At 51.4% G+C, this 24819-nt stretch overlaps 1 protein-coding gene and 1 long non-coding RNA gene across 4 annotated transcripts in view; one reads left to right on the top strand and one right to left on the bottom strand.

The window, feature by feature from the left end:
* The window catches only part of RTN4RL1 (reticulon 4 receptor like 1), a 30545-nt gene extending 25088 nt beyond the window's left edge, over nt 1-5457 (top strand). The window contains exons 1-2 of one of the 2 annotated variants that reach the window (XM_048067963.2): nt 1173-2195; nt 2318-5457. In XM_048067963.2, the coding sequence (XP_047923920.1) occupies nt 2410-3669 (1260 nt within the window). In that variant the 5' untranslated portion in view covers nt 1173-2195; nt 2318-2409 and the 3' untranslated portion in view covers nt 3670-5457. Of the gene's footprint in view, nt 1-1172; nt 2196-2317 lie in introns of those variants that run through there. The other variant, XM_066979690.1, reaches the window with a different exon arrangement.
* On the bottom strand, nt 5257-15608 carry LOC125183230 (uncharacterized). Of its 2 annotated transcripts, none has more exons than XR_010825752.1 (3): nt 14875-15608; nt 8356-8496; nt 5257-5382 (listed from the first exon to the last, which is right to left on the bottom strand). It is a non-coding gene; the product is annotated as an uncharacterized lncRNA (long non-coding RNA). The 2 variants fall into 2 exon arrangements; XR_010825753.1 differs by lacking the exon at nt 5257-5382 and adding an exon at nt 6495-7889.
* Between the last annotated feature and the right edge of the window lie 9211 nt (nt 15609-24819).

Below are 24819 nucleotides of genomic sequence, written 5' to 3'. Positions count from 1 at the left end.
CTAGACGTGAAATTTGGGATGCTATGCAATCCCTGCCCGGCTCCTCCTCCCGCCGGTAATCCTGTTAGCCTGGCAACTATCGTGTCACGGAACAGCGCATAAAACCGGCGTTTGGAAGCAATATGTAATCTTCCAACCTGCTGCTCATAGCTGGGAGATGGTTTATTGATTCAGACCCTTGTGATTTGGTATTTGCAATAACAGACTCTGCATGTGGGAGATCGTCACCGTGCTTGTGCCTGGCAGGATTTTACTAATAAACATAAGAGCTACACCAGTCTTTGTAGTTCGGTGTCACCGAGGTGAAGCGGGGAATATAAAGCTGTCCCACCTCAGCAAAGCACATCCGTGGGTAAAAAGAAAAAAAAAATAGACAGCAGAAAGTGTTTCTGCACCTATCTGCGACTGTAGCTTTATCTTAATGATTGTTATCTGGGGATCGGGTAATCAGAACATCCCCGGGGGGCTGCTGTTCCCGAGGCTGCATGCCGGGAGCTGCGGCGAGGGCTCCTGCTCGGCGGGGAGCGCGGGGCAGCCGCAGCCGGCACCCCCTGAGGATCTGGCCCGAGCCACCAGCACGGCCCTTTTCTCATCGCGAACGCACGCCAGCGAAGCCAAAACGGCACGGCGGTGACTTGGAGAATGTTCCTTTCCCTACACAGCCGTAGGAGTTTTCGCGAATTAAGCGCTCCTGGCTCCAGCCCTGTTCTGGCAGCGGCGCAGGGATGAGCCATCCCTCCCGCAGCCGGCACTTCGTTGCTGCAGGGCAGAGCCTGCAGGAAGCCCCCATCCCCATCCCAGCACAGGCTTGGTCCAACACTTTGGCTGGCAATGCTATCTTTTAGAAAAAAAAAATAAAATACAGCAGTATGGTCAGAGGCGACTGTCTCTCCGCGGTAATTTATGAGAGCCTGAATAACCCAGTTTATCTAAAAACGTGACAGATTTGCATTGAAAGAATGGACCCAGATGGACTGGTCACCTGCTATTAGCTACCCAGTAATAGATCTCCGTACCAGGCAAAAAGCAACACCAACGAGAGAGTTATATTTCAAACAACGTTAATAAAAAACCAGTGAGGCTTTTTGCCTCCCACTTGTACTCAGCTGTAGGCGCTTGAAAAGAGGGACTGTAAAAGCCCAAGGGGTCCAGCACCACAGCCGATCTGGTGGTAACGACATGGAGTAATTAGAGGTGAACTCCACTTCCACTCTTGTTTTTCAGATTATTACAAGCAAATCACAGTGCAGGGACTCTGGGGTAGGATGGCACTGGCAGCTGTACGCCGCTCTCATTTTACTCCTTTCTCCCGTGAAGTCCAGAGGCAGAATTCATTAGACATGAGCAAATTTTGTGTGTAAGAGGAAAAGCAGATCTAGGAGGAAATCTGAATGAGAAATGACAGGCTGGTGCAACGAGTCTGAAAAGCCACTCCGCGCAGAAGGAATAGCCTGAAAGCAGGCATGGTGCGAGGAGTGGGAGCGCGCCGGGAACTGGGCGGCGAAGCCGGTGCTCCGAGCAGAGCCGAGGGAGGGGATGATTACTGCCTTGCTTGCTTCTCGTGCTCTGCAGCGAGCGCGCCCTGGTCGCGGGCACATCCTGTATGTAGCATTAGGAGATGCAATCTGCTTTGCCACAGGACACCTATTTAAAATATGTCTGAGCACCCGCTTCTAAACCGAGCTCTCTGCTCAGCCTTTCCCACTGGCTGCCGACAGCACATCTCCTGCGAATCACCCCTTGGTTGAGGCACAAGCCGGTGCCAAATGGGACACGAGGGGCACGGCTGTGGCTACGGGAGGGCACGGAGAGCAGCCCCTCTCCCGCAGGAGGGTTGGGGCGCGCCGTGCAGGTGCACGGCACGGATGTATTTGGGGGTGATTCGCTGGGGATTACAACAGCTGTGTGCCAGAAGCATGGGTTATTCGAGAAAAGGATTAGAGGAGCACACCTCTGTGGGTTTGCATCTCCCGCACGTCCCTGCTTGCTTTCGCACCCTTGCGCTCCGCACAGCTGCGCTTCCCCCGGCTGCCCCGCCTGCCTGCAGCCACGGGCTGCGCTGCGTGCATTGCCAGCGACGATTCCCCCGAGAAAGCGTCATCTGCCCGGCTCGGCCGGCAGCGCGTGACTCAGGCAGGCGGCGCGAGGAGGGAGGAAGCTCTCCGTAGATCCCGTCCAAAAAAGCACCGCGTGCGGTGAGCCCACTCATCGCGGTCGCAGCCGTTTCTGCGGCTCAGTCGCGAGCGGCGTGAATCGGGCGCGGTTTTCGGCAGGAGGGATGCTCCCCCTGACGCGGCTCTCCCCTCTCTCCGAACAGGGGCCCTCGCGGAGCTGCTGCTGGTGCTGCTGGGGCTGAAGGTCCACGGGACCGCGGGCTGCCCCACCGACTGCGTCTGCTACCCCTCGCCCATGACCGTCAGCTGCCAGGCCCACAACTTCGTCACCATCCCCGAGGGCATCCCCGAGGACAGCGAGAGGATCTTCCTGCAGAACAACCAGATCACCTTGCTGCTGCGGGGCCACTTCAGCCCCTCCATGGTCACCCTCTGGATCTACTCCAACAACATCACCTTCATTGACCCCAACACCTTCGAGGGGTTCATCAACCTTGAGGAGCTGGACCTGGGGGACAACCGCTACCTAAGGGCTTTAGCGGCAGACACTTTCCAAGGGCTGGTGAAACTCCACGCCTTGTATCTGTACAAGTGCGGGCTCAGCTCCCTCCCCAGCGGGATATTCGGCGGCCTCCACAACCTGCAGTACCTTTACTTGCAAGACAACCACATCGAGTTCCTTCAGGACGATATTTTTGTTGACTTGGTTAACCTCAGCCATCTTTTTCTCCATGGAAACAAGCTCTGGAGCCTCCATCAGAACACGTTCAGGGGACTAATAAACCTGGATAGGCTGCTCATCCATCAGAATCAGCTGCAGTGGGTTCACAGGCGGGCTTTCCACGACCTCCGGCGACTGACCACCCTGTTCCTCTTCAACAACAGCCTCTCGGAGCTGCAGGGGGACTGCCTGGCCCACCTGGGAGCCCTGGAGTTCCTCAGGCTGAACGGGAACCCCTGGAGCTGCGACTGCAAGGCCCGCTCGCTCTGGGAGTGGCTACACCGCTTCAGGGGCTCCAGCTCCAGCGTCATCTGCGAGTCCCCCGAGCGGATGCACGGCAAGGACCTAAAGGTGCTGAGGGCCGAAGACTTTAGGAACTGTTCGGGCTCGGAGTCGCTCCACCAGATCAAAACACACACTTTCTCGGCAGCAGACAGAGGAGCCTCCAAAGCCCACCACCCCCACCACTCCTCCAAGGAGAAGGGCAGCGAGCGAGGGGCCGAGAAGGGTTTGCACAGCAGCCAGCCCGCGCCCCGGCCGGGCTCACGCCGCCCCGGCAAGAACTGCACCAGCCACAAAAGCCGCAACCGAACCCTTAAGCCGGTGTCGCTGGGGCCGCGGAAAAGCGAGCACGAGGTCCACGACTACGTGCCCGACTATCAGCACAAATTCAGCTTCGGCGTGATGCCCACGGGCCCCCCGAGACGCAAGGGTAAGTGCACCCGGCGGACGCCCATCCGCGCCCCCAGCGGGGTGCAGCAGGCGGCCGGCAGCGCAGGCCTCGAGGCCTCGCGCCTGGTTTTTGTGCTGCTGCTAGCGGCCGTCATGCGCTGAGCCCGGCTGCGGCGGAGCGGATCTGCACTGCCACCCACCTACAACGGACCAGAGTTTCTTTTCTTCTTCTTTTTTTGGACGTGGAGAATTGGGGCCCCGCCGAGGGAAGGCCGGCGGCCTGCGGGCGCGGGCGGCAGCGGGCGCGGGCGGCAGGAGCGGGTTGAAAGGCGTTGTCGCGCGGTGTCACCAACAGCCGAGCCCTGCACCGGGAGAAAAAAGCCAACCTTACACAACCGGATAACGGGGACGGCGGCCAGCCTGCCGGCGACGTCAGCCGGACAACTGGAAACTTGTGAAATCCTGTTAATTTGAGAGTGCGCCGAGTGACCCCGCCAATTACCGCAAGGAACATAATTGCTGTAAAAAACGATCACCAATTAAGCCTACACTGTTTCTCTGAAAGTGAGTGCAAGGACACTTATTCTCATGTAATAAGGACATTGGTTCTCCCACGTTTTAGCCCTTTTGGCTCCAAACCCACAGGCGAAAGTTGGCTGGAAATCTCTTAGAAGACAATCTCAAAACCCTGAATATCTCAGGCATTACAGCAGAACAGGGCTTGCCTGCTGGGCTTGGAGTAGCCAACTACCAAAGGAAAGACTGGTTAGAGGTGGAATAATTAAAAAAAAAAAACAAAAAACACACACACAAAGAAAACAAACTTAAAGAAATGAAGTACCTGCAAGGAGGTGCGTTTTTTGTAACCGTGTTCACACATCTGAAAAGCAAACCCAACAAATGCACAGGCCCCCTTCCCCTCAATTATCCATATGTATGTCTTATAATGTTTATAAACTATATGGAAACTATATCTTCAGAACTAAGGATTGTATTGTTGAATTTATAGCAGAACAGTATATCCTTTTCTCAAGACCACAAACGGCAGCAGTGCCTACAGATGCTGAAAGCCATCCGGCAGCCTCAGTGCGCGCGGGGGACCAATGTTCTTAGCAATTTAGAGCACTAAACTCTGGGAGGGGTCTGGGGGGGTAGTATGCAATGCAACAAAGTCCATATACAGAGAGCCAAAGCTCACCCTTACGTCCTAATTTGTAAGAGGGGGGGAGAGGGAGGTGGATTAGCAGCGCCCGGTCCCAATGCACACAGCCACAGAGCTCTGCCTTGGGAAAGTGCTGCGAGCCCCGGGGCGGCGAGGGGCTGGGGGCTTCCAGCGGTGTTGGTCGTGTGAGGACCTTTATAGCTGGCCTAAGGTTTTCACTCGGGCAGCAGGTTTGTGGGCTGCAGGTGGCCCTGACAGTGTCAGGAGCAGGGGTTTTTTTTCTTAAAAGGAATGGGTCATGCCATGGGGAGAGCCAAGAGAAGTGGGAAAGCACAGCGAGCGCGGGACCTGCGAGAAGCACGGTGCCCAGCATTTCTGGTCTGCAGTGGGAAAGAGAAAGGCCCAAGAAAGCCATGGGAAGGGGTCGTGGCCAGCTGAAGGATGGGAAGAAGGGCTGCACATTCCTCTTGTCCTGAGTTAAGCCCCGCAGCCGATGCCAGGTTGGGATGTTCTCGGTGTTCGGGATGCGCTCGGTGTTCGGGATGTGCTCGGTGGTCGGGATGTGCTCGGTGGTCGGGATGCGCTTGGTGGTCGGGATGCGCTCGGTGGTCGGGATGCTCTCGCTGGTCTGCTTTGTGGCCATGGCAGAGCTGCTGGCGGCACCCAGCGCAGCCCGTGGGTGCTGCCTGAATTCTGCAGCCGGTGTTAATTCCCTGTCAGCGTGGATATGCAAGACAAAACAGACACTGAGGTTAACGAAACAAGGGAAATAAAAGTGATCTTGGACAAGAAAAGGCTGCTTTTCATTTCGTTATGGTATCCCAGCTGGGGAGGGGGGCACTTTTCCAGCATGCAACTCCCAGTGGCTCCAGGCACGAGTCCCATTTTACAGTGTGGGTGCCGCATGGTTAAGCCCAACCACCCTCCCTGTGCCCCTAAAATGATCCCAAGTGGGGAGAGGGCATTTACACTGCACCAGCTCTCCTGGAGGGATCTGGAAATGCAGAGGGATCTCCCAAGCAAAAGAGGAAATTTCCCTGCCGTCCTTCATTAGGAGCAGCTCGGTGCTTGGGGAGGAGCGGTGTCGCTGCCCCTCTCCTCGCACAGCACCCCTCGAGCGGGGCCGGGCCGGGTGGGATGCTCCGGGTGGGAATACGGGTCCTGGGGAACAGCAGGAGGGACTCAGGGAGGAGGAAGGGAGAGGTTACTTCATCAAGCCCTCTCTGTTCCAACTCCTATCCAAACTTCTCCGTCTACAGGGCTCTAAACCTCCACTAAAGGGATGTCCAATGCAGCCAGAACAAATAATCCGTGATCCGAAATAGCTCCCTCACGTCCTACTCTCTATAACCAATAGCAACTGAATGAGTCTGGCACTGTCCCTTAGAAGTGGAGAATGTTGTTATGTTGGTTATTTCGTTTCATACTCTGGAAATCAAAGCTCTCAGAGGGAGAATGAAGAGGAGAAGCACTTTATTAATTTTTTTTTAAGTCTCTGTATAACTCCTGTAATATAGGAGTGAAATGTCAGCACAGGAGATGCTAATGTTTTATAAATGATTTGGGTGCAGCAGGCACAATGGATAGTCTTTGAGATGAATTATATTAGAACAGACTACGCCTGGCTCAAAACCATAATTGTATTTTTAGTATCTTTTCCTTTAACATGTAGGAAAAATAAAGGCAACTCCACGGTGTATTACAAGCCTTGTCAATCAAGCACTCTAACTCCTAGCAATAAAGGCTACTGTTTAAAAACCAGAAGGGAGACGTGATACACTGCTAAATAGGAGGTGTCACTTGACACAGACTACAGGTTTCTGATGTTCCTCCTGCCTTCCCTTTGCCGCCACCCCTCCCTGCACCCATTCTTCCTCGACAACCGCAGCTCTTTGAGGATAAACTAAATTTTTATGGCATGCTCTGACACTTAGCCTCAACAGCTACCTTCCCATCCACGTGGTGCGGCTCCACCACAGCCCCACTTGGCTCTCGTGCGTGCCTCACGATCCTTTCATACAGCATGTCTTCATGCATTTTGCACGTTGCTCCGAGGCTGGCAGAAATCCCTTTTTCTCCCAAGCAGCGCTCTCGCAACCCCAAAGCGTGCATCCCTTCGGACACGGGGATAACCACGGAGCCAGAGCTGGGCTGGAGGCGGATGGATGTGCTTCTCCACGGGCACAAACCCAAACCCTCCTTGCTTGTAGCTCCCTCCGTGCTGCCCTGGACATAGCCCTTCGTTGTGAGGGGGAAAGAAGGGATTCCCAAGGCAAGCACACCTTTGGCCAGGCAGTGATTCCCCTCCCTGGGTCCAGGTAGACAGGCTGCTCGTTGAGCTGTGGTCAGGCACTGCTTCCCTTTCTGTTTGCCGTGCTGGGGACAAGACGAGGCCCTCCCAGCGCGCCCGCTTCCCCTTTTCTATTTGGCTGTGTCGGTGAGCTTTAACGCTCTAACTTTGGGCTGTTCATGCAAATCCTTTCCATAAAAAAAAAAAAAAAATTAAATGAAAGAGAACCCAGAAGAGACCCCACACTGTGCCTCTGGAAACTCGCTCACGGCTGCAGAATCCCGTTTCCTGAGTCAGAGCCAATTTTCTATCCATTGTACCACTTTTCCACAGTTTCATCCTGTAATTGCTAATACAGAGCTTTTCCTACATGCTTTGAAAACACAAAGCACATGACACTGCGTCTCTTGTCCTCCCAGGCAGGATGAAAACCAAGCACCTCTTGGATGCTGAGAATAAATGTTTGGCGCCCCAGGCTAAGCTGACATCACACCTCTGCAGCTTCTGGTACCTTCTCCACCGCTGCCCAGACAACACCTTACCGTGTGCCCCCACGTCACCATTCCCAATTTGCTTCCTTTGCCCCAGAAAGTAGCTCTGAGACCCACTCCCCCTTTCAGAGGGGCAGTGCAGAAAAAAAGCATCACTTCACATTTCTTCTAAGCCAACGTAACAATTTCTGTGGTCCATCAGGCGCAGCCTCCCCTAGGCTCTCCCTTTGCCGATGCTTTCCATCGTGCTTTGCCTGTCTCAGTTTCAAGCCCAGCCCCACGAACAGTTCCCAAGATCATGTTTTCTATTGCACAACCAGGAATATTTCCCTTTTCCATAGCTTACTGTCTCCTTGAGGTCTCGTAGCCTGATACAATTCCTCTCTGCCAGCCCTCGTCTCCTGCCCATCCGTACCCAAGCTCCCGTCTGCTTTTCGCCCTGGTGAAACATGAGATCGCTGACACCAGGCTGCGGATGGGAGCGGTGATTAGAGATGTGCTTGTGTTGCTTGTCGTGTTGGGGGTATGGGATGGGAATGAAGAACAACAAACAAGAAAAAAAAGACACAGATAACTGTGGTTTTGGGGAGGTGTCACGCTAGCGCCACTGGAGAGCCCAACCACCTCCATAGCCATGTAAAAGATGCGCCACAAGCAACACCCCTCTGTGTTCCCGTCTGTCCGTCCGTCTGTCTGTCTGTCTGTCAATATTCTCCATCCTCCCCTCTCCTGGAGGAACAGCCTCCAAAGGCAGAAGGACCTTTCATCTCCAGGACCACCTTGGTCCCTGGCCTCTGCTCAAAAGCAGCCGGTTATCACTACAGGCCAGAGGACCAAAGCCAGCTCCGCACCACCAGCCCCTCGCCACCCAGCTCAGCACCAGTAAAATCCATTTTTTCCCCCACCTTGTGAACAGGGGTGAAATTCTGCCTACGCCCAGCCGCTCTGCAAATGTGCCTTTGTTTCTCCGCAGGCTCCTTGGCTTGTTCCCTGCCTCATCTGCACAGCCCGAGTCCTTTCCGGAGCTGCCCTCCATCCTCTTCCTCCTTTGTGAAAACAGAATCAAAATAACTGTTTAACAAATCAGCCATTACCTTCTCCCATGTCACCAATTCCCTGCTATCATGTCGTAATTGACCAATTTTCTCTTTTACCTTCTCTCTGCTCTGGATACGTCTCGGGAAGCTCTGATTGTGTGTTAAAATATCCTCTCTAATTCACTGCTCAATATCTCTTTCTGCTCTTCTAATTGCCCTTTTAACTTGCTTCTAATTTTTTATAAATCTCCTAATCCTCTTCCCGCGCAGGTTGTTTACATGCACCATAGAATGTATATGTATTAGCAGATGTTCCTGGGTAAATAATGCACAAAAGAATATTACTGCTTCACACAAGCTGCAATTACTGCCTTCCTTCTGAATAAGCCCTGGTTAACCCTCCTATTTAGGGCACACGCCCCTGATGTCGCACTGCACATCTCCAGGCTATTTCACTCCTGCTGCAGAACATTAACACCACCAGCTCTACCAGGGCGCTCTCTGTATCTTCTGGGGGAAAAAAAAAATATAAAAATAAAATAAAAGGATAAAGGGATCTGTGCAGCTATGTTCCAACAAATCTTTTTCGGGAACGCAGCTAGAAGAAAGGAAACAAAACAGCTACTCAACTTGAGCAGAGCGGCACAACCCCGAGTAATAAACAAATTTGATAGTCTCGGTGCTTTTGATTTATGAACAGCTTACTGCACTCTCAGGAAGCTGGCTGTCAGAGCCCTCGTACCGCAGACAGGCAGAGGGTCAGGCACGCATTGTTTGCCATCCGCTTGGTGAAAGACTTCCTAAAATTACTCAGAATTTCCTTTCTCTTTTCCATCTCTTCTCTCCGCTTGTTTGCGGTCTCCTGCTTGCAAAGCCCTATCCAGCACAGCAGTACCTGCCAAAGGCTTTGACTTCTGTGTTTTCCATTTGAAGAACGAAGCGGAATCGTGGGTTTAAACTGACGAATCTCATTTGGATGGGGAAATTCGTCCCTGGGAGGAGGCAGAAGGCAGCGTGGTGCTGGAGGATGCCCGCGCCCAGCATCTGCCTGGCTGCAGCCGCTCACCCCGTCCTGCCCAGGAGGCAAAAAATTAGCAGAAGGAGAAAAAGCAAAACAGGATTTAAATGAGTGGAAGCTCCCCTCCTGCCTTCTGTGGCTGCTCTGCCACACGGGGTCAAAAGAAAAACACTCTTCTAGTAAAACATGAAGCTGTTCATATGACAGACTGCAGGTTTCCGAGGCCGTTACCAAAGAACAAAACTCTCTCAGCTGTTTGCTGTCTCACCTGGAAAGATTTCCATTTTCAGGTCTGCATGCTTCATTTTCCAGAGGAGCGGATCCCACGCCCAGCCAGGACGGCCATCCCCAGAGAGGGATTTGTTTGTGCAAATCTGCAAGCCCTTGTGATGCCCGAGGCACAGGGCTGGGCACCGCACCTCCACCGGTACCGCGCACGCCTCTGCTCCGCGCCTGCCAGCATGACTTCGTGGTATTTTTTCTCCCACAGACTCAGACCTGGCTTCTCAATACTGTGTGCAGATTGCTCTCCCTGGAAAAAGTTTTCCTAGTCGCTCCCTCTGCGCACCCTACAGCTGAGCTATCCAGGGGTCGTGGTTTTTGGCTTCTCACTGTTCTTCTCTAAGGAAGCGCTTCCAGATCGACTGTCTCATAACTGCCCTTTCTGTCTGTGTTGTTTTTAACTCATGCATTAACCTCATTCTAAAAAAACACGTAATAGTAATAAAAAAGGAAAAGCAGAGTGACACTTTCAGTGCGTAGGCTGCCAAAGGATCCCGAGGACCAAGCAACCAAAAACCCCAGCCCCATCGCTACGCAGCGCGGGCTGCCACCGCTCCTGCGTCCTCGCGGCAGCGGGCAGACTTCTCGGCTCCTTCCTGCATCTACTTAGCACGTCGAAAGCGAAGGAGACAGGAGAACACAAGCACGCAGAGCCCCTGCTAAACCTGAACTAAATATACCACGGGAGGCTAACAGCCTGACCCGACGAGCTGGCGCGGCGGCACCCGGACCGCCAGGTTCATCGCGTGGCTGCAACGGGGTTTTTGCAGAGTGAAATTGGGAAATGCCCCTTTGGGGGCACCACGAGCACCACCAGCATGCTCACGGCTGCAGCAACCCCCAAGATTTTTGGTGGTTTTGTGTGTTTTTTTTTTTTCCTGATAGTAAGCGCGGGCAGCAGCCCTGCTTTAAAGCATCTCCTCCTCTGCGGGTCCGTCCTCCTCTGTGGATCTAACCAAGGTGGAAAAGTGAGACAGGAGGCAACAGCGCAGGAGAAGCAGGCAGGAGAGCACTCGTGCAGGCTGGGGTGGGGTTGTGTAGCCACATAAAGGGGAAAAAGAAAAAAAAAAAGAAAAGGCGGTCATACGTGACTCAAGAATGAAGGAAAGGCAGTTGAGAAATTATTAGATACAATTATGTGAGCACAGCACGTGAAAAGTAATCCCAGCTGCTGGGAGCTGGGGGGGGAAGAGGAATCATGATGTGATTCAAGGAGGCCCAAGAGAACACACGCACGAGCAGCGGTGACCTGGTTTGCAGACAGATCCGCTCCCGTTTCTGCACGGGTGCCGAAGCGAAGCCTCGCTCAGCCCGGCAGCACCCGGCTCCCCGATGGCTCGCGCGGCCCCTCCGGCTGGTGCAGGCATCCCTGGGGTCCCCTGGGAGTTGCATCTGTTTGCACAACGCGAGCACAAACAAGAAGACAGTTTTTAATGCAAAGTGTCCTCCTGCCGGCTTCCTAGTGAGTGTTTTCTAGCCCGGCACACCACCCTGGTCCTGGGTGTCAACATCGGGAACGTGCGCTAGCCAGTTTATTTCTGTTTGCTTTCTTCCTTATTTTTCACGTCTGTGGAATTAAGAGCTAATCCACTATCTGTGCTGATTCCCATAATTTCAAGCCGTGCACTAAACACGGGAATTCTTAAATAGATTTTTGTTTCCCCAGCTGCGTAACTTTCCCCGAGTTCCTCCGTGTGCAGGAGACCAAAGGCAGCTTCAAACACCGGAGCAAGAAAACAAAACGCAGCTCCTATGTCACGCCAGCTCCCAGCTCCTCAGGCTTCCAGCACATCTCAACACAGAACTAGAGCAAAAGGGCAGATTATTTAAAGCCGTCACATGTAGGCCAATTTTCGCTGCAGTTCCTTTTGGCTCTGATTTTGCAGGCCCCAGTGGAGTGGTGAAGTCATGAATAAATGCAAGTAAACTGAGCTTATCCACTCTCATTTGAGCAGCAGACTTTACTCGCCTCATGCTGCTTCGGCTGGAACACCAGAAGGGGAGTTTATAAGGAAGAAGGGGGCGCGGGGGATAATCCAGCGCTGCCCTTGCCTGGCGATTCAGCAAGTCCAGCACGGAGTAAATGCAGGGCGAGGATCCTGCAGACCCACCGCGTTTCTTGCTCTGGGTTCTGAGCTCCCACCATGATGCAGGAGGTTCCCTGTGCCCCCGGCTCACAGCGAGCTCAGCTGCCTGGGGTCTGTGGCAGGTCCCTCCTAAAACCCTGCGTGCAGAAAGATTCATCTAAGAAGGCAAAAAGATTCATGCGTGAAGGAATAAGTGGTTTCGTAGAGGATATTCCCCGGCCGAAGGCAGCGTTTTGTGGAGGAGGGTTAGATTTTGACTGTGAGCTCCGTTACAGCCTTCCAAGTCGAAAATAAATAGAGCAAATAGTTTTAAAGTGTATGAGGCCTCGCAACACTTCACCTGGCAGTCGGCGCCGTCCCCATCAAAACAGCAGTTCAGGCCCAAAACCTGAGTGACACTGACATGAGGACGGTCCCCAGGGATGCTCGTGACCACGCTCGCCCATCCGCGTGGCTCCCGCAGCCTGCGGGTTCCTCCAAGCTCTGCCTGAGTCTGCAGAGACCCACGCGGACAGGATCTGAGGTCCGCAGAGATAATGTGATAATCATAATGGATTTAAGGAAAAAAAAAAAAAAAAGAAGGAAAAACACCCTGCAATTTTATCTCCCCGCTAGCATCCCTTCCGTTTAGCTTCGACCGTAGCCGAGTGACTGCCGCACTTGTCTCCTTGTGGTCAAAGCGGCGGCGAGAGCCGGTTTCTTCAAAGTTAGAAAAAACAATAATAATGGAGTCCCCGCATTCCTGCTGTGTTTATAAAGAGATGTTTTCTTCCCGAGCTATACAGCATGGCGGGCTTAATCTGAAATTTCTTTTTAATCATAGCGGGAGTCCCAATTAACGTGTCGGGTAATCATTCGAGTAGAACTGGAGCTTCACGGCCGTGGCGAGGCGCGGAGATGCACGGGATCGGACCTTCAGGGGATGGGCAGGGGCCGAGAGCATGCCGGGAGCCCTCCCAAAACACCGCCCTGCTGCGTGGGGCAGCATCCCCCATGATATTTAGGGGCAGACAGGGCTCCGAGCCCCCTGAGCACCGGGGCGGCAGCAGCCAACGCAGCATGGCCCCCAGCCAGCACCACGCCGCGCCGAATTGCTTCTCCGTGCGCCTTCCCAGAGGAAAAACACCAGAGCCGCTCCCGCTGCGGGATGCGGGCGTGTAATCCAGCGCCTGTGCCGGCAGGCGGGGAACCTGGTGCTGACCTACTTTCCTCTGCTGCGCGAAGAGCTGGTCTGCAGGCAGGATGCAGCGCGCAGGCATCGTGCCATCGGGATCTGGCATCGCCTCGCTCCTACGCCACCCCTGACACCTCTGTCCCCACCAATTCCAGCCTGGTTGCTCTTGGTTTATACTGGTCCCGGCAGCAGGGCGTGCTGACCCACTCCTTCCAGCTAGCAACGAAAATCTCTGCCTGCCATGCAGTGGGTTTTGGCCCTGCGTCGCCGGGAGGGGGTTTGCCCGCGTGGCCGCTAGCTCGCCCCGAGGATGCGCAGGCACCAGACCCTGTCGGCCTCGAACACGCAAAGCCTCCCGCTCCCTTTTTATTTCCCATTCACAAGGAAGTTGGGGCTGAGCTAGTCGCTGCGCTGACCTGGAAAGCAAGGCTCTTTAAAATTCAAATGCGTACACCCGCGGTGGATTTAATCAGCGAGCGTTACAGAAAGCGCAGGCACGCCGGCTCCGACACCGGCAGGCTCCTTCCTCCGTGCAGCGGGGCCGGTGCGCGGCCAGCCCTCCTCCGGCACTCCCTGCGGTCCCAGCAGCGTCTTCTGCAAGGATGCTGAGCTGCAGCCCCGAGGTTTGGGAGTTAAAGGCTCGCCGCAGTCACTGGGGCTTGTGTAAATTGGTCTTCGGAGGGAACGAGCTCCGGCGCCGTATGCACAAACACCGCTCGGTAACCTACTAAAGAGCTCCACCAGCGTCTCTCCTCTTTGTGCTCCCAGCAACCTGGGTAAAACACACCGGCTTGATTCAGCAGATCTGGGGATAAAAAGCTGCGGTGTTTAACCCGCAGCCTGCGGACCTTGCGGGCAGTTTTTCTGCACCACGCTTCCCTCCTGCAACGGTTTAAGAAGGGACCGTTTTAATTGATTAGCTAGCCCATTATGGACAGGCAGAACAACAGTGCTGCAATTGAACTTAGGTCCTTGAAATGCAGAAAGGCATCAGCCTGCAGTGCATTTGCAAGCCTTAGAGGCTAATTTCTGCCCTTTTTGCTGTTCCACACTCCCAGCCTGGGATTTACCTAAGCACACAGGATGCGTCTGTACACGAGTCGGGGCGGGCGGGGGTAACCGCCTCACATTGACATTCAGTCAACAGATCCTAATGATAAAACAATTTCCAGCCTGCACTTTGATTAAAATCAAAGCCACGGAAAAAATCATGCTAAGGTTCATCTAATGAATTTTTTCCTTCCAAGACTTCAGCAGAAGCCTTGCCAGGGACTAAATCCGAGGGGGTAAGCTGAATTTGATAGTCTGGTAGTCTTTTTCACCCCAATTCCTAGAGCAGGCTTAGCAGTATAAATAAATCTGGCATGGCCACCAAGAAAATAATCCCTTCTATTTAGCAGCAACGGTCTACTGGGGAGGATAAGAGGCACTTGAAGACAAAAACAACAATCTCCAACTGTATATATATGAAATTAAAGGATGTAGGTAATTAATTGTTTGATAAGATAATAAAATCTGCACTAAGCTAGGGCCGTATGAGTCAGAGATACAAGAGATAGAAAATATGTTCATCACTCAGTCCACCTCTTTACCAACACATGTTTTCTAGCATTTGTCCAGTGTAGGTTTTGTTTTGTTTTTAAGTCAATGAATCAACTTTTTTGATATTCAGCCCAACGCCAAACAGGAGCTATTGGCATTTTGCTGAGGATGAACAAATAACTAGTAACGTTGCCGTCTCGTGAGATCTTCCAGGAAAAAAAACAGGGAGAGGTTTCCCCAGGACACAGCTGGCACCATCACACTTCGTTAAAGGACATACCTACCTTCGCACTCGTCTTATGGCAACTGCTGGAGACAACTGCTCTTCCCTCGCCGCTCCCTTGATGCTCTTTTGTTGGCCGCTCCCATCTCCCCAAATACCAGGCGACTTGTTTTGAGCGAGCCCGATGCTCTCACCGCCCTTACCTCACTCTTAGCAACCTTCTATTTAAAGTCACAATCTGTTGCAGCAAACCAGCCCGGTAGTCTATAAACAAGCTGTTATGACCCCGCTGCAGGAAGAGGAGGAAATGGCCTGTGCTTTAAAGTCAGCTGCCTTCAGTAATTAGAAGCGAGGAGGCAAACATGAAAGCAATGACGTTTAAATGTTCTCTTATTTAAAGGGTATGCCGGTGCTCCAGTCCCTCCTTACCACCCAGGTATGCAGGCCCCATGCAATTAGCCAAGCAACTCGTGTCACCTGCCATGGGAGGGGGTCACACACTTTTTTCACCGTTACTGGAAGAAGTAGGTGCTGGGGATGTCGTTTTTATTTTTTTGCAACCAGCCTTTGTTTCCTTAGCACGCAACATCAGCTGCTTCTGCCATCAGACGCCCTGGAAGGTTTTATTAGTCCTAATGCTCCACAGAAGAATTAAGAGGTAACAGCACATATGTTCTGCTCTGCTCAAGAGTGTGAAAGGGAGGATTCGCTGTTCTGCAGCAGCACAGCCGAGCGTGCACGTCCTGGGTACCGCAGCTGCTTGCTGATGAACTGAGGGCATCGGGCTCTCCCTCCACAAAGGAGCACTACTACTGGCCTGAGAGGGGAAGGGGGTCCCTCGAGGAACACGAGTGATTCTTCCGGAGCTATCAGCACACGGGGTAAAGGAGACAGTCTCCTTGCGAATGGCAAAGCCGGGCTCTGCTCTGCTCCAGCTCCCAGATGGGAAGTGGAGAAAAAGACAAAATCAGCACTAACGTCGCACCTGGGAGGCTTGCAGCGCTGCGCGGCTGAAAACCGAACAGGGCACACGTATCCCATGAGGCTGGCGTGACATTATGCTCACAAACAACCCGCAAGTGCTTTTGGGGTAGAAGCCTGAAGCCCTTTTGCTGGGGGACACATCCACACTGGCACACAGGGCAGGGAGCCCGCGTCCTCCAGGCGCTGGAGAAAGGCAGCGCTGAGGAGCGCAGGCATCCAGCTGTGCCCAAAGAGATTAAAGATGAGAATTAGCAAAGTTACAGCTTATGCACATACCAATAAGAGCAGGCATTTACCACCACTTGGATAATTAAAAAGATTCTTCACTGGTGACCGGGCTGGCAGGGACTCATCCCGCTGCCACCCACGGACGCAGGCAGCGCGCCGATGGCAGCGGGGGCACCCCAAAACCCCAACCCACCGAGCCGCGGGGGGAGAGGCTGCACAGAGCCCCCTGCTCCTGCCTGGAATCTCCGACACCGCCCCAGCTGGGCTGGGGCTGAGGTTGGGTTTGTTTGGAACGATTTTTAGCTAGATCGTGTAATACCGACCGCATTGAAATGCTGAGACTTTGGGAGCAATTATCCCAAAAAGCGGCGTGTCAGGCAGTGCAGCGCCAGCAGCCAATTAGGCTGGATGTTACGAGGCAGAATATAGGCATTAACACACGAGCCGGCAAGCGCGGGATGCGTTCTGCATTTAGTGTATTTACAACACATGACCTAATAGTAAAAGCAATAATTAGCTACTATTAATACCGGCGGAAGAAAATAGAGGGAGAGAGGAGCTGCATGGCTAACCCCGGGTTATTTATACGGAGGTGCCTAATACGAGTGAGCAGCAGAGGTGGCACAGCGCTGTCCCGAGATCTGGGCACGGGGACGGGTGGCATGAGGGCAGATCTGGGCATGCAGCCGTGGCACAGGAGCTGCACTGGGTGATTTCAGTCCCACCTGCATCAACCGCTTCCCTTGGAGAACCTCTCCCGGATTTCCCAAGCTAGACCAAGTCACATGCAGCCCGCGGTGGGCAAGACAGAAGGACAACATCCCACCCCGTTACCCAAAACATTTCCAGCAGCCGGGCAATGCAACAACCACTGCGACGCAAAGCAACGCCTTCCTCTGCCGGAGGAAGAATCAAGACTGGCTCCAACCTTTGTCAGAGTGACGAGGGTGCTTTCATAATGCAGCCCTTTGTTCTGCTGGAGGAATTCAACCGCTATAAATTCATTCCCCTGGTAAATGCAGCAGTTATCAGGCATTTTACCACGGGATTCCTGGTCTCCTAGTGAAGTTAAATGCAGTGCCATTACAGCAGCACTTTAACGTGTAAATATTACATTCCCGGTTCTTTAGGAGATGTTCATTTAGCGAAATAAAATCCTGCTAGTAAAACACCTGATCAAACCCTTCAGCTGAACTGGCCCAGTAATTGCTGTAGGACTGGAAGGAGTCCAATGACTGGTTGCAATTTATGGCCACTTTAGGAAAAAAAAAAATCTACCTTGAAGCATCCGCTAAGGACTGAGTTGTAGATGAGATCATGGAGTACATTTACATCGCAGCCTTCTGCAGCGTTAAGTGGCCACTAATTCGTGCTGAATTCCTTTGTAATTCTGATGGAATCGCATGTGACAATCACATAAATAGCAAAAAAATTCCTCAGGAGTAATGTTACTACAACAAGGAGTAAAAGGCACAAGAATGATTCATCTTTCGTGGTGAGACATGCCCTTTTCTATCATCTCTGCTCACCCAAAATAATTTGCCCAGCCCAAATTTCACAGCCAGGGCTGACAGACACCGAGCTGGAAGGCAGTCACTCCTGAGCCAGGACCAAAACGCGGCTGCAGTTTGAAGGAAATACGGTTAAAATAGGAAGCTGTGAGGAAGCATAAAGACAATTAAGCAACAAGATAAGCTGCCTGAGGGAGGCTACAGGAAAACCTTGATGAAGATTACGCTGCAGGCAGGGGGCTGCATTAAATGACCATCATCTCTGCTGTTATTAAAAATCCAAGGGTCACGGGCGGAACTGGTCAGAGGGAACAGAAGCAAAATGCCACTGGTTTAACCCTCGTAATTCAGCATAAAGAACCGGGATTGGAAAAGGGAGAGGGGGGAGGAATGCAGGAGCAAGCAGAGAATCAGAAATGCTGTCAGGAGACTGGGATCCAACTGGACACCTTAATTCTGTAAAATGACACACCAGAGCTCAGAACAACTTCCGAGTGACCGGGTGGTGGGACCTACAAGGATTTTAAGAGGTGTGATGTCTTTTCCCCACTGCAGCAAAGGAGCAGAGGTCCGTGTGGGCTCCTGCATGCCCTGATTTGAGGAATCACGTGCACGGGCTCCGTGCTGGATGGAGAGAGGTGCTCATCACCCCAAAGCCAGGTAGGACCTGCTCCCCCAGGGCTTTTTCAGAACAGCCATGACCCACGTGGGCAGTGCCAAAAATTAGGCCACCAGCTCGGACCCCCAGTCAAACCTGGAGACAGCGGGTCCCCTCCTCTCTCCGCTTTGTCCCCAGGTTAAGGACCGCCTGGGTACAGGACCAGGAGATCTCATCGTGCTCCACAGACCCCAGGAGCCTGGGGACTGTGAAAAAGAAGCCCTATTTTGGCTGCCTCAATTAACCAAACAGATTCAAACTTTGTTATTTGCCTGGCACCAGTAGAAACAGGGTCCATATGCTGAACTAGAACAAGAACTTGTTTGAGGAGCTGCTGCCTCGACTGCAAGATGCCAAAAGCCAGATGGGGGACTCAGAACAGAGCAGGAATGGCTCAACGGGCAGGGCAGCTACAGCACGGCTTGTTCCTGGGAGACAGCAGCACTCACAAAAGCCGGGGGAAAGGGTTAAAAGCAAAACCGGGCACCTTTCTTATCATGCACTCCTTGCCTTCCGCTGAATTAACATCGGAATCAGAAATCAGACTACATTCCAGGCTGCCTGAAAATTGTTTTTACACTTCTGGTACGCCTGTGGCCAGAAGTAGACAATATACATTCGGTGTGAGGTGACTATTTAATGAATTAAAGCAGCAGGTACATCAGGAGGAGCCAACGCAGTGCCAGCCGCTGGCCAAGCAGCAGCAGCAGCACCGGGGGCACGGCGGCCGGCTGACCCCAACCCTCTCGGGGGGCAGAAACATCCTTCACCCCCCTTTTGGATTACACGGTTCAGGCTGGTGCCAGGCAGCAGGACATACAATGTGAAGCTGCTTTTCCTAGCTTGCCGTCGGGTGCAATAATTGTGGGTACAGAGCAGTAGCAGCATCTCTCCTTAAGGCTGTTAATAAAGTTCACCTTCACCGGCTAAGCCCATTCCTCTTTCCTAAAGACTGGAAGAGATTTTATAGCAGATTCATCACCTCCACCCTTTAATTCTATTTTTGGAGTCTATTGAACTTTTGCATATGTTGAAATGAAAAGAGTCTATATTAACACAGCCACTTTTTTGTTACTGTAATGAGAGCCTTGAAACCACCACAAAGAGAAACATGCCTTTTAGCAGCTGAAACAAATTATTACAGCAACTGAGTCTTAAAAGGAATTTCAAGTAAAAATATAGTATTGCATGAAGTTGTTATGGCAACTGATGTTGTAGAGTAACTGCACTTGGGCAAGTTTTCCTCCTTCATCCTGCTCAGCAAAGTCTGGGAAAAACTTTGTGATAAAATTATGCCTTAATTAGTCAAATAAGTCATAAATATTGCTTATCCCAAAATCCTTAACATTCCAGCCTCATGCCGTCTGTGTGCAGTTAGTCTACTAATGAGAAAATATATCTACTAAAGCCCCACTTACCATTAAAAATCCTATCCAATATTTTTTTCTAATACAATTTATCAATTTAAACACATTGTACAATGTAATATTCTGCAGCATTCCATTAAAATGATAAATAGCTATAGAAAAAAAAAAACAAGGGATTAAACATACTGTAATGTAATATAACGGTATTTAAACGTAAATAAAAACTTAAACATGGAAGGGGAAGCGTACCGTGTTTGAGAGTGAAAAGAGCACAAGTTCAGCTATGGCTCTCTGGACTGGAGTATTAATAGGACAGAGGAAGCAGGGCAATGAGAAATGACAGTCAACTTCAGAGGATATAAAATTTCCATTAGGCTTTGTTATAAGATTACATCAAAGCAGTTCATATGTTTTAATCTGGGGAAAGAGAAAGCAGCTACTTGGGGTCTGCGCCTGGGGGCTGCCTCTGTGTACTGAACCAGACACTGTGCATAATGAACAATTTTTATTCAATCAGAATTTCAGCACAGATAGCTCCCACTCAGTGGGCTCCAGCACAAATGGGGCTGGTAAGGGATGCTATTCTTAAAGCTCCACCTGCTGGCTCCGGAAGAAGTGCCAATGGCTCTCAGAAAGTCCATTTCTGGGGGGAGGGACAGCAGGTCCAAATGCTTGCGCTGACATACTGTGACCAAAACCCAAGCCCAGTTTCTGGAGTTCTTGTCTTTCTGAGTTAAAAACAAAAAGGAACACCTAAGCCCATGGCTTGTTTCTTTCCTTTCTCTCTTTCTTCTTCTTACCTATTTATTTTTGAGTTAATAATTTAGCCGATATTTTAGCTTGCTTAGGCAGATCTGGAACGGCAACAGTGCTCAAAGAGCAAAGGTGTGCGAGCTGCCAAAATCTGCCTGTTTGAACCCACCTGATTACAGAGAGACCCCAGGGAGTTATCTTGTGCTCAGAGTGCAGCCAAAAGGGCACCGCAGCCAGGGAAATTGTTCCATTTAGCGTGTGCCTCCTGCACAATAATTACTTATTTAAATTTTACTCTGCTGCTTGATCCATTACGGAATGCACTATAAACAAAGGTGATTTTATGCAGACAATAGCTGAGCCAGTCATTTTTAAGGACAGGCGTGGAATGACTTATCTCCCAGGATGAGCAGCACTTACGAGCCAGCTGAAGACGAGGTTTACAGCCTAAACCCTATTTCCAGAGGTTATTCCAGTGGCTGCACCGCTGGATCACCTCCAGCCCTCGCAGCAGCACCGAGGGCCCTGCCCTGCACACCGGGGCCGCTGAGAACTCTGTGCCCAGACACGTAGCTGCACGAAACCCTTTGCTAAGTCCCGTTTAAGTCTTGAAAATATGCACCTGGTAATTCCGAGTTAATTATCCCGGGCATGTTTGAAATGCTTCTGCCACCGTCGCCGGGTGCTGGCTATTGATTCCGCACCGCGGCTGCACTCTGCCTCCCGGAGAAACTGCTTCGGTGAACTGAGCTTCCTGCCTGAATCAGGTAGGCTTTGCTCCTGACTGGCACCAAATCCCGTCCTCCTATTTCCAGCAGAAAAATAGCTCCTTTTTAATCTAGGCTTTCCAAGCTACTGTCATGCCTGTGACGTCCTGAATGCAGAATTACCGCTTTCCCCGGGTTTTGCTCATTTGTCTGGAAACCTCAGGACTGCTCCATCTCCCCGCCAGTAATTTTTTTGCTCAATCCAGAAATATTCTTTTATCAATTCATCTGACAGCGCTCCAACAAGAAGGGTGTCTTGGAAGATGATGCTAATCCAGAGAGACCGTTCTTCAGTTTGAGCATTCATGAAGTCTAATAAACTATTGGCAGCAAGTCACTTCTGTAGTGCAATTAAAACTTGTGTGTAGTGCTGCTCTGAGACACGCAATATTGCAACTGAAAGCGAGCCGTGCCAAGCTGGGGAGGTGGATTAGCTGAAGAAACACAAATCGGTGAGAGGATCCGCTTCCTCCCCACCAAGCCTTATGCATTAAGCGAAGCTGGGATAACGAATGTGCCTCGCAAGGTGTTTGCCACCAGCCTGCTTAAAAAGCGCACAGCACGGAGCTCCTGGAATGGGGATTTCTGGGCGCAGCCGCACAGCTGGCACACGGTGACTTCTGCGGGATGAAGCCCCCAGCACCATAGTCAAGCAGGTCTGGATGAGGAGTCTAAAGCTGAATTTGAGCAGCAGCCCTCCAGGAGGACACCAGGGGCAGGAGGAGCACCACGGCCCTTGGCTCGGGCACCGAACCTCCTCCAGCCGCCTGCAGACACGGAGGCAGGGCACAGGCACGGGCTGCTGCTCAGGACCCGGCCCTGTCCCTAACGCCACTGACACCTCATTAGTCGGAGGAAGCGACACTAGCAGGCATCATTAAAACGCTGTGATCTTTTAGCAGTTAACTGGGGAAGAAGTTAGGAAATGAAGCATTAAAGTTTCAAAAGAGAAATTTACAGCCATCGCTTCATAATTTTGCAATTGTTTCCAACCATGGTAATTAAAAGGCAGAGTACTAATCAAGATACAGGTTACTTTTTTTTTCTTCAATCTCGCTTAGTAATGAGCACGCTCTCCACACAGCCTGGTACAGGACCAAAGCATAATGAGAGCAAGTCAAGCAAATCTTCATACAAGGTGAAGGCAGCTCCTGGAGCTTTGTCACCAGCGCGAGCACCGGGACACGCAGGGGCTGGCTCGGGGACTGCTCTGAAAGGCTGTGCCCGCCGACAGGTGATATATTAACACCGCTCCTGCCTTCAAACCCCACCAGCCCGTAGTGCTTCTTGGGAGAAATCGGAAAATGAAGATACATTTTTATTTTTTTGGGGGTCTTATTAATCTCTTTACAGAAGTGGTACGCTTGCAGGCAGCGCGGAAAATAGGTTAAGGCTCACAATAAGCTGAATGAGTTAAATCAGAGCCGGGCGAGTATGCTGACAGGCAGTCAGCGCGACTCTTAAGCTTACAGGCCAAGGTAAGAAGAGTTTGAAGGAAAGTGCACTATCAAGTCAGATAAAATGAACGCGTTGGGTCTGACTGGTCTATAAAGAGGGGTCAAGCACTGGCGGGCTGGTGGGACCCACTGCCGACGTGAAATGACGGGCTGAAGCAAAGGAGGACTGACACTACTTCTCCAAATTATAAATTCTACTTCCCGATCTATCTGAATGGATTAGCCTCAAAACATGAGATCCGGAATTTAAAGATTCAGAATTCAGAAGCTATTATGAGTCAAGAGCAGGAATTAGCATTTGAGTTATAAATACGCTGTAACAAACTGACAGGAGTCAGCTTGCTGTTCCTTCCCTTTTTGAAGATGGTGGCATCAGGCTGGCAATATTTAGCGATACAAGCCTAGGAGTGATTTTCACATCCCAGCTGGATGCTAACAGCATTCCTGGCTGGAGGAACACCGCTCCTGGTCTTCCACCACGCAGGCAGCCACTACACAAGGATTGCACTGGGATGGGTTTTAACCAAGGAACAAGCCTGCTATAGACCCGTCCCATGCAGGGAGTGTCCACCGCAAGCCCCCACGGACCCGAAATACGGGCAGGAGAGATGCGGACACAACTGCTACTCCAGCAGGCCCTGAATAAACAGAAGCCCAGAATACCAGATGAAGTCTTGAGGCAGCAAGAAATGAAGGCACTAAATAACAGCACCAGCTCCTCGGATTTTCTGCCAAACATTAGCCAATTTAAAAGGCAGCGAGAGGCCCTTTACGCGGGGAGAATTTCTTTGAGCACCGACTTAAAAGCTGAAGTTTGGCAGGAAACTGTCTGAGAAGGATGGGGGGGGAGGTAAAAGCCAATTTTACCTGGTAATCCGCGACACTATTTGTGTCCTGCCCAGACCACACTTCATGCATTAGGAACGCGCTGCAGCTCCGCGACTCGCTGCAGCGCTCGGCTAACGGGGAAGCTAATGGCTTCTATTATAGGCATGTGCAGAGGGCGGCCGTGGCACGCACATCTGTCTGCAGAATAGATGGGAGCTTTGTAAACTGCCTAAACACCTTCGTTCCCGAGCAAACGGGGCTGGCAGCGGGGCTCTCCAAGCTCCCTCCTGGTGCGACAGGCTGCTGATTGACAGGGCTCGGCGCTAAGAGCCAGCACGTGCTCCCACTGCAAATAGCAGCGCCTGCGAGAAGCAGCCCGAGCAGACTATTTCGCAGGCTTCAGCTCCGTTACTCTAATGAGGATTTCCACACCGGGGGAAAAAAAAAAAAAAAAAAAGAAAGAAAGAAAAAAGACAAAAGTCGTCTACACATTCCCAGCGTAAGGGGGAAAGAAAAAACGCGGAGAAATAAACAGCTGGCGAAGTGAAATACGAGGTTAGAGCCCTCTCTGATTCAAGAGAAGATTATTAAACCAGCTATAAAGACGGTGTTGGCATCTCTTGAAATGAGTTTGTTACATTCAGAAGAGGCAGTTACACATGACAAACCATTTTCTGTTTAATTAGAGGGTTCTGCGTGGAACACTTCCAGGCGGAGGAGGGGAGCAGATTGCCACCCAGCATCTCAATTACGGGACAGCGCCTCGGCGATTCCACATGCAAATGTTTTTTAACTGACCGCAGAGGAAAAAAAAGGGCTTTGTTTGTTCAGCAGGGTTAAGGAGCAGGAGCTCCAAGGCTCTAACCTTTAGCAGAAAGGGAAGCGGGGCTTTCTTGCAGCATATTTTATTGCTCGAGGTTCATTTCTACCAGGAGAAGGGCTTCTGATTCCCGGCTGGCTGGGAGAAGACTTCTATGGGGGAAGCCACCAAAGAGCCACCGGGCTGTCCAGCCCTGGTTAAAAGCTTTCCACTCTTCCAAGGTGGTAAAATAATACGTGGCTCATGAAGGACCTTGGTATGCACACCAAAGGTCTGAAAGTAAGCAAGCATGGGAAGGAAATTCTAGCTAATACAAGTTAAATATAGGTTATGTTAGCTGCATTTTACAAGCACTAAGAATGTTATTGGAGAAAGCTGTCATTTTTAATGACAGCACAAGCTCCAATTACCAGATAGCTGATACGCTTGGGATTTGGAAGTTTTTTTTAAATCACTTGAAATCTAAAAAAACCTTCATTATCGGCTTCTGAGTTCGATGTAAATAACTTCACCTGGCGCTAAGAAGTTTAACATTTCGCAGGGCACACGAACAACTTCAAGCCGCTTATGAACGTATCTCCAGCTTCCTGGCAATTTATACATGGTTTATGGCAACTTAAACGGCACAGGAGG

This window comes from Anser cygnoides, chromosome 18 (genome assembly GCF_040182565.1).
Source record: "Anser cygnoides isolate HZ-2024a breed goose chromosome 18, Taihu_goose_T2T_genome, whole genome shotgun sequence".
Classification (NCBI taxonomy): Eukaryota; Metazoa; Chordata; class Aves; order Anseriformes; family Anatidae; genus Anser; species Anser cygnoides.
Note: the sequence above shows the minus strand (reverse complement) of the source record. Positions and strands in the feature narration are given on the sequence as shown.